This window comes from Rhineura floridana, chromosome 7 (genome assembly GCF_030035675.1).
Source record: "Rhineura floridana isolate rRhiFlo1 chromosome 7, rRhiFlo1.hap2, whole genome shotgun sequence".
NCBI classification, from domain to species: domain Eukaryota; kingdom Metazoa; phylum Chordata; class Lepidosauria; order Squamata; family Rhineuridae; genus Rhineura; species Rhineura floridana.
Window position 1 is genome coordinate 133,328,338 of NC_084486.1, and position 12,442 is coordinate 133,340,779.

At 43.8% G+C, this 12,442-nt stretch overlaps 1 protein-coding gene across 1 annotated transcript in view; it reads right to left on the reverse strand.

The window, feature by feature from the left end:
• Positions 1–3,281: 3,281 nt before the first annotated feature.
• Positions 3,282–12,442, reverse strand: part of SLC7A14 (solute carrier family 7 member 14) — an 80,951-nt gene continuing 71,790 nt past the window's right edge. The window contains exons 6-8 of the mRNA XM_061637317.1: positions 11,464–11,672; positions 7,830–8,707; positions 3,282–4,459 (exon numbers count right to left, since the gene is read on the reverse strand). Coding sequence (XP_061493301.1) covers positions 4,140–4,459; positions 7,830–8,707; positions 11,464–11,672 — 1,407 coding nt within the window. The 3' untranslated portion in view covers positions 3,282–4,139. The remainder of the gene's footprint in view (positions 4,460–7,829; positions 8,708–11,463; positions 11,673–12,442) is intronic.

Below are 12,442 nucleotides of genomic sequence, written 5' to 3' on the forward strand. Positions count from 1 at the left end.
AATAAATCAATTATAGCAGGAACAGGAACCTTTGGCCCTCCTGTTGTTACTGAACCACAGCTCCCATCAGTCCTAGCAAGCACGACCAATAGCCAGGGAAGATGGGAGTTGTAGTTCAGCAACATTTGGAGGGCCAAAGTTTCCCTACACCTCTCTCACAGGCTGTAGGCATGTGATGTGTCCCAGTTCCACTGTCTTCACTATATCTGGGTCTGCAAAACCACATAAAGGGAAAAAAGCTCTTGTTTGCTGTGCAGGAGGTGATATCTGGAGCCACATTCTGTGTGAGATTACTTGGAAGTATGTTCTATCATACCAATGGATCTTACAATGAGGTCTGATATGCCCATTAAGACAACTCACAAACGGAGAAAAATATTAACTAGTGGGAAAATCTAAAGGTTTGTTTGCAAAGTTCTATGCTTTATTATACAACTGTAGCAAAAAGAGCCACCAGTTAAAGCAGCCTTTCTCAACCAGTGTGCCTCCAGATGTTGTTGGACCACAACTCCCATCAGCCTCAGCCAACATTGCCAGTGGTCAGGAAAGATGGGAGTTGTGGTCCAACAACATCTGGAGGCACACTGGTTGGGAAAGGCTGAGTTAAAGGTTCACTAAGATAAGGATCAGGGAACCTCTGTAAGGAAAATGGTTAAATATTTGTTGCTACACAGCATTAGTACAGGAGGTACAACATAAACTAGTACTCCACTCGGACTTCACTCCAGCTTGATAATGAATGAAGCTTGATATTCTCAACAAGGGTGGGACAACTTCTTATGTGGTGGGAATAGCAACATTTCAAAAATTATTGGATACAAATTTTGGGCACAATATTGCAGACTGCAGGGCATAATTGGGGCTTAGACCTCTTATTGGTCCTTTACAATGTAACTGAGCTTGGTATCTTAACATCCAGAAATCACTGATGATGAACCTAATGATTGCTGGTAAAATAGTGTGGGCTACATATTGGAAAAGCACCCAGGCCACTCCCAATAGGAACACACAGGAAGCCACCTTATACTGAATCAGACCATTGGTCCATCTAGCTGTCTTATCTACACTGACTGGCAGCAGCTCTCCAGCATTTGAGGCAGGGAATCTCTCCTAACCCTGCCTGGAGATGCCAGGGATTGAACCTGGGACCTTCTGCATGCAAAACAGATGCTCTGTGAGGGAAATGGGGTCCCCTAAGAACTCTTAGCACCCTTAACCAACTTTAGTTCTCAGGATTCTTTGGGGGAAGCCATGGCTGTTAAAGTGGTATAAGAGAGCTTTAAATGTATTGTGCAGATATGACCTCAGTCTTCATCCATTTGGGAATGCCTGTTAAAATATTTGGAGCTAGTCAGAATGGATAAGACTTTCCTCTTCTCCCAGGCATTTTAGCATGCGTTCTATATTGTTTTAAATTTTAAAATTGTGTTTTAAATTGTTTTTTAAAATATGTATTTTAAATTGTATTTGTTTTTAGTTATTGTAAACCGCCCACAGAGCTTTGGCTATGGGGCGGTATACAAGTTTAATAAATAAATAAAATAAATAAATAAGATGATGGAAGGTATTCATAGACGATCTGGGAGGCAACAGATCATTAATATAGCATATAAGCAGTCAGGTTTTATTGCTTATTGGAAGAATAATTGTGGGCATATTAGATGGGACAGAAGCCTGTTTTTGTTGTAATAGGAAATATTATAATTTGCAAATGTTAATTTATGACAATAGAAAATTTTAAATGTGGGTCTTACAGGTAGATGAGATAGGAGGTCCGAGGTGCCTCACTGGGAATCTATGGTGCTGCATTGGGAATCTATGGTTGGTGCTGAAGATAAAGCAGAAATCAGCTTTTAGTGTATTGAATATGAAAAAATGGGGACTCTCCGGGACCCATTCTAGAATATTCAGTTAGATACTGGTTGAGTGTGAATGGACTAATCTTACATTTATTTATTTGTTTGTTTGTTATATTTATACCTCACCTTTCTTTCACCATAGAACCCAAGGCCGCATACATGTGGTTCCCAGGCAGCCTCCCATTCAGGCACTGACCAGACCTGCTTAGCTGTAGCAAGGTGGTGGCCTCATGTGCCTTCAGACCATAGCCTGAGACATGGAGCTTGATTTGCTTGTACCATCACTACAGATGACCTAAATCCAGGAAGTTTTTATCTTGGTCTGAACTGTGCTTCAGTCCAACTTAAGTAGCATCATAGATACATCATTAGGATTTTAGTCTCAAATGTATATCCATCACATTCTAGGTTTAGCCTCCTGTCTGTTCCCAATGCAACTGTTTTAGAACAGGGGTTATATGAGTTCTAAAAGCAACCCCAGCCAGTAATCTGGCCATTGCATTTTGGACCAGTTGAACTTTCTGTGTACTCTTCAATGTAGAGTACATTGCAATAATCCAATCTGGCAGTTACCAGAGTATGGGGTACTGAGGCCAAATCATCTCTGTCCAGAAGCAGCTGTAGCTGGTGAAGCAGCTGGACCTGCAAATAGGCACTCCTAGCCACTGTGGCCACCTTGGCTTCAAGTGACAATGTTGGATTCAGGAGTACCCCCATGCTACAAACCTGTTCCTTCCAGGGGAGTGCAACTGCATCCTGTACAGGCTGTCTTCCCACCTCCTGGACTCTAGAACTTGGAACACATAACACCTCTGTCTTTTCAGGATTCAGTTTCATGTGGTACAACTCTTGTTGGACTGTACGGCAAGCAGGAAGTTACATGACAGCAAGCAGGAAGTTACATGAAAACTCCCCCATCAAAACATAGAAAACTGCCATGGACTTTTTCAACACACAGAGACTACCACAGGAGAAGGGCTCTAGACTGGTGGTTTTATATATTCAGGAACTTTTAAAACTTGTACAAGGGAAGACCCTCCCTATATCTACAGTCTGAAGTGGTACAGTCTAGCAAGAGTTGTGCTATGTGATTCTGTTGGTCATGAATCCCAGCTTTTAGAGTCATGGTACTGAAATCAATTTGAGCCACATTGTCATTATACAGGTCATGCTTGTTCCATTATTCTGGTTCAGAGAACCCAACTCACAGACTTCTGACAAAATCTCCATCACTTTTTATTAAATGAAAAGGCTAAATGGATCAAACCAAAACATTCAAAAAGAACTTACCAAGATGCAAATTTCAGCTGGTAGCTATATTGTGGTAGAGTCAGGTTATGCCATACCATAATTCAGCAGGAAACAAATTAAGGTAACTGAGACCAAATGAATGAGAAGGTGACACAGTAACAAATAAAGGGAAGACCAAATGTGCCAAAGTGCAAGAATATTTTGCTAAGTGAAAAGGTTTATTCAGCTTTAGAGCTAAAAATGGAAACGTTGGTCTGCATTACCATGACCACTTGACCTATTTTTTTACCTGCAGAATACCCTCATGGAAAATTTTATGGCTCCAGCCTGAATAACCCTACCTGTCTAGCCAACGTTCACATTCTACAAAACCAAAAACTGACATACTGTTTGCCAAATAACAGTCATCAGTATGGCTACAATTCTGTATTCTCTATGGAAGGGATGGTGGTGGCCCTTCAGATATTGTTGGACTCCAGCTTCCATTGCAAGCCCAGCCAACATGGCCAATGGTCAGGGACGATGGGAGTCCAACAACATCTGGAGGGTTACAGGTTCCTCATTCTCCTCTCTATGGGGAAACATGGAGGATATAAACATTTCCCTTGCCAATGTAACCTTACTGCATTTCCTGATCAGGGACCCATTTTGTTGAGTGTGGATTCCATTGATACCATACTATCACTGCAGCAAGAAGTATCTCATGCAGTGAGTTTCCTAGGCCCAGAAAAACTCTGCAGGCCAAACTAGCCTATCTGAGGAGGAAACTCCTGGCAACATTCAGTGAAATACTGCTGTGAGTGGTGGTGGTGAGATCAGGGATGTCTTGTTTTCTTTAATGTGACATTCTGTTGATTCAGGATCAGAACTTGACAGAACCATCCTGAAGAGCAGAAAGTGATTCCTGGAAACAGAACAGAACCTTTACAGAAAGGATGGGTGTGAAATGAGAGCCAAAAGAAGCCACTGAATTTTAGCCCAAGGTTTAGCTTAGTGACAAAGAGCGGAATGGTTGTGTTTGAACTGCATCTACTCTGGCGAGTAGTCTAACTCATCATTTGAAATCAGTGCATCTGAGTTCTGTTTGTGTTTGCCTTTGCTCTTTGATTTGCTACTTGTCCGACTGCTTTCCTTTGCTTCTGACATCTGCTGGTAAGAGAAACCTTTGTCATCGGCTGGATCCCAGTCCTGGTAGTTGTCGCTCTCAGCGTAGGCAAAGCCATCTTCGACCGAGAAGGGATCAACATCAACATCGTAGCGTTGATATGTGCTCTGATGCAGGGCCTCCTCCCGAGCAGTGATCTCTAGTGTGCTGTTCCATATGCCATAGCCAAAATAAATCAGCAACCCTACAGGAGAGAGGAGAGTTTGGCTGGTAAAAATATTGTACTATAGTATGAATTAGTGTTGCATTCTAGGCAATCCTACACAAGAGAGTTCAAGTCCTAATGAGTTTATCAACACTGCTACAGACGCTGAGTAGTTTATTATCTATAATACACCATATGGATATGTGGGATAGTTCTAAAACCATCTTGACTACACTGTTCCTCCTCCTTTCGCTGAGCTCATTTTCTAAAATTTGTTTTATTTATTAGATTTTTCAGTTGCAAAGCGAAAGACCATGCCAGAAAAGGAAAAATGTAGAAGAACAGCAATCTACACTACATTTTTGTTTTTCGGCTGTAGGTTTTCATTGGAATGCCGTCAAGGTAGGATTCAGTAACAAATCACTCCACTAAATTTAAAAGGAGGAGAAACACCAAGAAATAAACCTTGAGGCAAATCTGTATATTTCTTAACTATGGATGGTATTCTGTGCTAGTCCTATGCAGAGTAGATCCACTGAAGTTAATAGGCGTGACTAATTTAGGTTCACTAATTTCATTGGGTCTGCTCGAAGCAAGACTTTGTTGAATACAACCTTATGGGCAGATCCACACAATTCATTTAAAACACATCCAACACATATTTAAAGCATTTGACTTCTCCCAAAGAATCCTTGGAACTGTGATTTCCCCCTCACAGAGCTACAAATTCCCAGTAACTCTAACAAAAACAGTTCCTATGATTCTTTGCAATAGGCTTAAAATGAATGGTGTAGATCTAATTCTCCCCTATTCCAAAGGCAGACTTAACACAGCTTAGAAAGAGGAAAACAACAGCAGGAAAAGAAGCAGGGCAGTGGTGGGGGTGTCACATAAAAATATAGTGGTTGTATCTCATGTTGTCCCTCATGTTGGTGGAAAGCTCTTTGAACCTGAGGGGAGATACGATAGTACTTTTCAAGTACATGAAAGATTGTCACACAGAGAAGGGCCAGGATCTCTTCTTGATCATTCCAGAGTGCAGGACATGGAATAATGGGCTCAAGTTGTGGGAAGCTAGATTTCAGCTGAACATCTGAAAAAACCTCCTGTTAGAGCAGTACGACAATGGAACCAATTACTTCCAACATTGGAGGCATTCAAGAAGCAGCTGGGCAGGCACCTGTCAGGTACGCTTTAAGTTGGATTCCTGCATTGAGCAGAGGGGTGGACTCAATGACCTTATAGGCCCCTTCCAACTTTACTGTTCTATGATTCTATGAACCAGTGGATGCTTCTGGCAGTGGAAAAAGAAGAGAGGTGGTTTTCTTCAGTTCTCTTTTCCCTCGGCAGCCTGCTGCACCACTTTCCACATTATTCCAAAGAGTTCCCAAACCCTTTGCAGTAGATTTTATGGGCATGTTTGTATGTTGAGGCTGCAGATGAAGTGGGAAATGGCAAAACCCACATCCCTTCCTGTTTCAATGACAGAAGGCTCTGCTGAATCAAAGAGTCTTCTGTTAGGGAAAGGGCAGTCAACATGGTGTCTGCCAGATGTTGTTGTATCACAACTCCCATCATCCTGGCTCTGGTGCTGGAGAGTGAGGTGCGGGCAGCAGGCAGGCGCGGTGCATGGGTGGAGAAGCTGCCCGCCCCACTGACTGGCTGATGCCCACCGTGCCAACGGCAGGCAGGCAGAGGTGGCTCAGTCCCCACTAGGCGCATGGCCAGCCTCACCGCCAGGAGCGCAGGGGCAGCAGGCAGCGGCAGAGCACCGGAGCAGACCCTCTGGCCAGGTATAAAGACAAGGAGCTTCTTGCCAATTGGTGGACCGAGAAGGAAAATGTGCAGGCAATTTTCTACCCAAAGTGTGATGCAGCCTAAGCACCACCAAATCCTCCTCACAAACCATAGCCGGCACCCACAGACTTGAGCAGAGGAGAGGTGGCGATTAGGAACTCTAAGCCTCAGAAATAAATGGCCTGAGCATGCACAGAATGCACCCGCTTCACCAGTAAGGACTCTCTATATTTAATAAGGTGATTTTACCTGCTTGTCACCCTCCTCCATGGTCAACATAATTTCAGTTTTCTGACACTTTCATAGAGTGGGGAGGGCGGCTTACAGGCTTCCCTTGGTGAATTCTGACTTTTATACTGTGTCTATACGTTTATGTATATAGATATTGTTTATGTATTTTGTCTTGTAAATTAATTTGATATGTTTTTTATTGTGCCTTTTGTATTCTATTGTGAACTGCTTTGAGATCTTTTAGATAGTAAACGGTCTATAAATGGAAATATTATTATTATTTTATTATTATCCCTGACCATTGACCATGGTGACTGGGGATGATGGGAGTTGTAGTCGAACAACATCTGGAGGGCACCATGTTGGCTATCCATGTGTTAGCATGAGGGACACTACTGTACTGGGTACAACCCAAGGAAAAGTTTTAAGAACTAATGATTTTTTTCCTGATGATATTGCATTCTGCAGTTGCATCGAGCTTCAAGAGGTCATCTCCCATTGAAATGAAGGTCTATTTAGCTGTAGTCTCAGATGCTCCAGGCCATTCCCTGGTTCCAAGGTGATATTGTGTTGTTATGTGGTATCATACCTTACACATCATAGAGACTACAAGAAGCAGGTCTTTTGTAAAGCCAACCAGGAAAGCTTATTGTAAGACAGGGATGGAGAATCTATGGCCCTCTATGGAATGTTATTGTAATCTATGGAATGTTATTAGATTCCATCTCTCATCAGCCCCAGCCAACAATGCCAGGGATTATGGGAGCTGTAGTCCAGCAACATCTGGAGCTAGTGTGGTGTAGTGGTTAGAGTGTTGGGCTAGGACATAGGAGACTAGGGTTCAAATCTCCACTCACCTATGAAACTTGCTGGGTGATCTTAGCTCAGCCACAGTTTTTCAGTCTAACCTACCTCACAAGGTTGTTGTGAGGATAAAATGGAGCAGGAGGAGAACCATATGCACCACCTTGAGCTCCTTGAAGAAAAGGCAGGATATAAGTGTAATAAATAAATGTGGCCTTTGGCTCTCCACTCCTGTTCTAGGATGAGGTTTCCATTCTCTAAACTAATGAAGGTAGACTGAGATTAAAGCAGTGGTTCTCAAACCCTTTCCCCCACAGATTACTTGAAAATTGCTGATGGTCTTGGCGGACCACTGGATGATTTTTCTGCCTGTTGGAGCAATTGTAATGTGCTATGTGAGGTGCTGTATGATTTGTTAATTGTACTGTTATTGCTTCTTTTGTTTCTTATGTTGTATTTTATTGTGTTACAATTTGCATTGGGAATCTCTTGTCTACAGTACTCTAGGTGGCCTCTTTGGCGGAATTATCATATATGCGCTTTTGCCAAACCTTTGCATTCCATATTCAGGACTTACCCACGAAACACCAGACAGCAAACCGGATCCATGTGATCTTTGAAAGTTTCAGCATGAGATAGATGTTCACGAGCATAGCGAAGGCAGGGACGAAAGGCAGGCAAGGGGCCATGTAAGGGAGTTTCTTGGGGTTTTCTGGCTGTTGAAGAATGACAAACACCAGCGCAATGATCAGCAGGGTCATCAGGACCACCAGAAGAATGGCCCACCAACTTTGGTCATAGAGATAGTCCACTCCAAAAATGATGAAAGAGCAGAAGATGAACATTAAGACAAATAGCAAGAGGACACAAGTGGTAACAGTCTGACCAGTAGCTGCAGTGGGCCGATCCATTTTCCCAGGGAGTCCAAGGTGGATCCTCATAGTGTAGTAGCGCGGCCCTATTAGTTTCTTCAGCTTGATGAGGTAGATGTTTTCAGACTCATCTGCCTCTATTCCAGAAGTCATGTCGACTGTACCGTAGTTGGGATGGTTGATGTTGTACGTGGATTTGTCTGATTTCCCAATGAGCATCTCGTTGTCACCCAAGGATGGAAGGTTCTTTGCACCGCATGTGTTGGTGGGTGGCCCGGCAAACTCCTCCCCTTCACTCACCGGAGAGCAAACTTCCTTCTCACAGTCCGCTATAACCCCTTCCTTCTTCTTAGTGTGTTCCTCAGAAAGGAACTTGACAAAGCCGTCAATGTCACTTTCTGGCTGGTACCGAAGAAGCAGGACACATACGGAGACCAACGTGTAGGCGAGCAGCGTGCCGATGGACATCATCTCAATCAGGTCCCTCAGGCTGACCAGCAAGGAGAGCAGCGCTGCGAGAAATCCTGAGACAATGCAAGCCACTACAGGCGTCTCCGTATAAGAACTTACATGGGACAAGAACCTAGAAGTGAAAGAATTAAAATTAAAGGTGAATAACATAAACTCTCTATTATGAACTTATGACGGGTAGGGAACCTGTGACCCTCCAGATATTGCTGGACTATCATTCCTCACTGAACATGCTGGCAGGGGCTGATGGGAGTTAGAATCATTTAGAGAGTCACAGGTCCTCCATCCCTACCTTAGGGGCAGGCAGGGCTGAACCAACCCAATAGGCAGTAGAAGCAGTTGTATTGGGTGCCCACAAAACCCTCAAGATTGAAGGGTTGGAGATTGCAGTTGCACACATCTTCTTAGACCTTTGAGAGAACAATTGCAGTGAGGGTAAAGGAGCCTCTCCCCTCATGTTTCTAAATTGCATCCCTTTCCCTTTGGGGCAGAGGAAAGAGATCTGAAAGGAATTTTTTTTTTAGGAGGGATCACAACAAAGTATACAGGGGAGACAAAAATTAATTTTTGCTTAGATCAAAGGGGTAGATGGACAAATAACTGGGAGAATACCCCTCTCCCCACAGATCTTTCAATCCTAAAGAAGCTTTTCACATTTTGCAATTTAAAGTCAGACCTCCTATGTGGAAGGTCAACTCTCTGTTCACTGAACCATATGGACTGGTGTACATATTTGTGGTAGTAGGCAATGGACAGTGGTTTATGAGGCCACAGACAAGGATCATGGCCACACGCTTCTATGTCACCCCTCCTTCCTCCCAACCATGTGCCAGCTTCGGACCAGAGATCCTGGCTTGCTTTAAGTCAGAGATGCCCTTCACATCTCAACTGGAGAACTCTGGCTTAAAGATGGTTAACACACAAGGCCAGCCCTACCATTAGGAAGAGTGAGGTCACCGCTTCAGGTGGCAGATGCTGGGACAAGAACTCCTGGACTCTTCCTCCTGAGCCCCCTGGTTGTACTCTTTTGTTGGGAGGGCAGGGCTGTGCATGCCATGTGGCCTTTCCTGTACCCCCATAACTAGCCTGCTGCCCTCAGGTATGATGGAGAATGCTATCCCATTGCCATTATTGAATTGCCAGTCCAATTAGCTTCTGTACGTGGAATGGCTCAGGCAGCAAAATGTCTTGGGCTGGCGCTGTTATAACATACCAGGTTAATGTGCCTAGATCTTGGCTTGTTATCCTTTCTTTCTTTGCTTTTGGGCCAGTTGCCAAAAAGCAAGGGGCAAAAATCAAGAGCCATAGCTCAGTGGAAGTGTATCTGCTTTACGTGCAGAAGGTCCCAAGTTCAATCTCCAGGTAGAGCTGGAAATGTCCCCCATCTGAAACCCTGCAGAGGTGCTGCACCAGTTAGCGTGGTCAATACTAAGCTAGACAGACCAACAGCTTGATTTGCTATAAGGTTACTTCCTATGTAAGTTTCCGCTTTCCTGATTTTTTTTTTTAGCTGTTCCACTCTTGGACCTGGAAAAACCCACTTGGCTCCCACAACCCCAATTCCCCACCACTACCACCAAACATTTGTCTCTTTGTTCTTGGAATAATATGTCGGAGATACAGATGGGAGGGAAATTCAGGTCAGTTCACACTTAAAAGTGAATCTACCTAATTACTCTTCTTGAAACAATATGTGAACAATATATGTAACCAGGGCCGGTTCTAAAGGGTAGCCAGGTGGGGCACTGGCCCGATGGCCCCTGGAGCTACAGGGGCCCCCTCAGCCACCCCTCCACTCCCCTCCCGCAATCTGTGGCCCCCCGCACCCCCCCACCTACCTATCTGCTGTCGTTTACCATTGCCCTTAACGAAGATGGCGGCCACAGTTTCCCTAAGGTACTGAAGCCCCTGCTGCCATCTTAGTTGATGGCAGAGATGCGCGCGCGTAGCACGCATGCGTGCCATCAACAAAGATGGCGGCGGAGGCATCATACCCTTAGGGAAACCGCGGCCGCCATCTTTGTTAAGGGCAGTGGTAAAAGACAGCAGACAGGTAGGTGTGTGTGTGGGGGGGTTGTGGGTACGCATGCAGGGGCCCAGGGCAAGCTGATGCCCAAGGGCCCTGGCATTCCTGGAGCCGGCCCTGTGTGTAACACAGTCACCCTTCAAAATTGGCAGTGCTCGCTCCAAATTTTGCAGTGCAGTTCTCCAACCAAGAAATCCGTACAAAAATGCACATACTGTACTAGGTAGAGTGTGCATAAAAATGCATATATTCATGAAAACAATATCCAAAAATGCATTATATAAGGGAAAATTGCTTGCCAACATCTGTATATTAGGAAAAATTGCATACAAATGTGTATATAAAGAGAAATCTACACTAACATGCTGACATATTTTCATGAGGGCTTAAAAAAAATCCATAAATGGATCTGGAAATGTGGAGTACTGAATTTAAGATTAGAAAAATGAGAAATTGAGAGAAACCAAAATTGACAAATTTGCCCATCCCTAGACAGAGATGATGTGAGCTCTTTTCCTTCAGTAGATCATCATTAGGCAATTATCCATATCCATATGTTTGATCTAGGAAAAATGAGTCAAAGCTGACATTATTATTATTATTATTAAACAACAACAACAACAACAATAATGAAGAAGAAGACAATCCTCATCCTCATCAGGTATAACAGGAGGAGCAATATGGTGCTTTCCACCTGTTGTTGGACTATAACTCTCATCATCCCTGGACATTGGCCATGCTGACTGGGGCTGATGGGAGCTGAAGCTCAACAACCTCTGGCTACCCCAGGTAAGATCTTTCAAAGCACCTTCTCTGATTGCCTCTAATTACATGGAACTTACCTGAAAAGAAGCCCATCACCAGCCATAGCATAAATGACACGAGGCATAGGGAAAAGCGAGCCCAGCAAGCTCACAGTCAACCCAGCCACAGATCCGATGGCAACGATGAACTTAGCAGCATACAATCCATGGGCTGCAAACATCTCCATCAGTGGCGATTCAGTATCGATGTCACTGTATGGCACCATCAGAGTTAAGATAATGCTCACCTGTTGAAGGGGGGAGGCAACATATGGTTAGAAGTGGCATGGAATTTTAATTTAGTTAGGATATTTCTATTGGCTGCCCAATCATGGTTCTCTGGGCAGCTCACACATTTTCTTTATTTGTTACTAGCGTTTATAACCCACCCTTCAACATCTTGTCGTAGGACAGGTTACATTCATAAAATCCAATCATAAAAAAAATAGGATAGATAAAACCACAATAAATAATCAGAGTAAAAATCAACATTGGTACAGGAAAGGCAGCATCACATTATCTCAGCATTACCTCCCACCTCCAAAAAGGCCTGGACAAAAAGGTTGGGAAGCAGAGAGCAGGAACGGAGGGATGTAGAAAGTGGAGTCTTCCAAGGATTGGTACTGGGACCTGTGCTTTTTTAACTTGTTCATGAACAATCTAGAGTTATGGGTGAGCAGTGAGGTGGCCAAGTTTGCTGATGATGCTGATGAAAAGGTTCAGAAAAGGCAACCACAATGATGGAGGGATGGAGTGACTTTCCTATGAGGAAAGGTTGCAGCGTTTGGGACTTTTTACTTTAGAGAAAAGGCGAGTAAGAGGCGACATGACAGAAGTGTATAAAATTATGCATGGCATGGAGAAAGGGGATGGAGAAAAGTTTTTCTCCCTCCCTCATGACACTAGAACTCATAGACATCCAATGAATCTGAATGTTGGAAGATTCAAGACAGACAAAAGAAAGTACTTCTTCACACAGCACATAGTTAAACTGTGGAATTTGCTCCCATATGTGGTA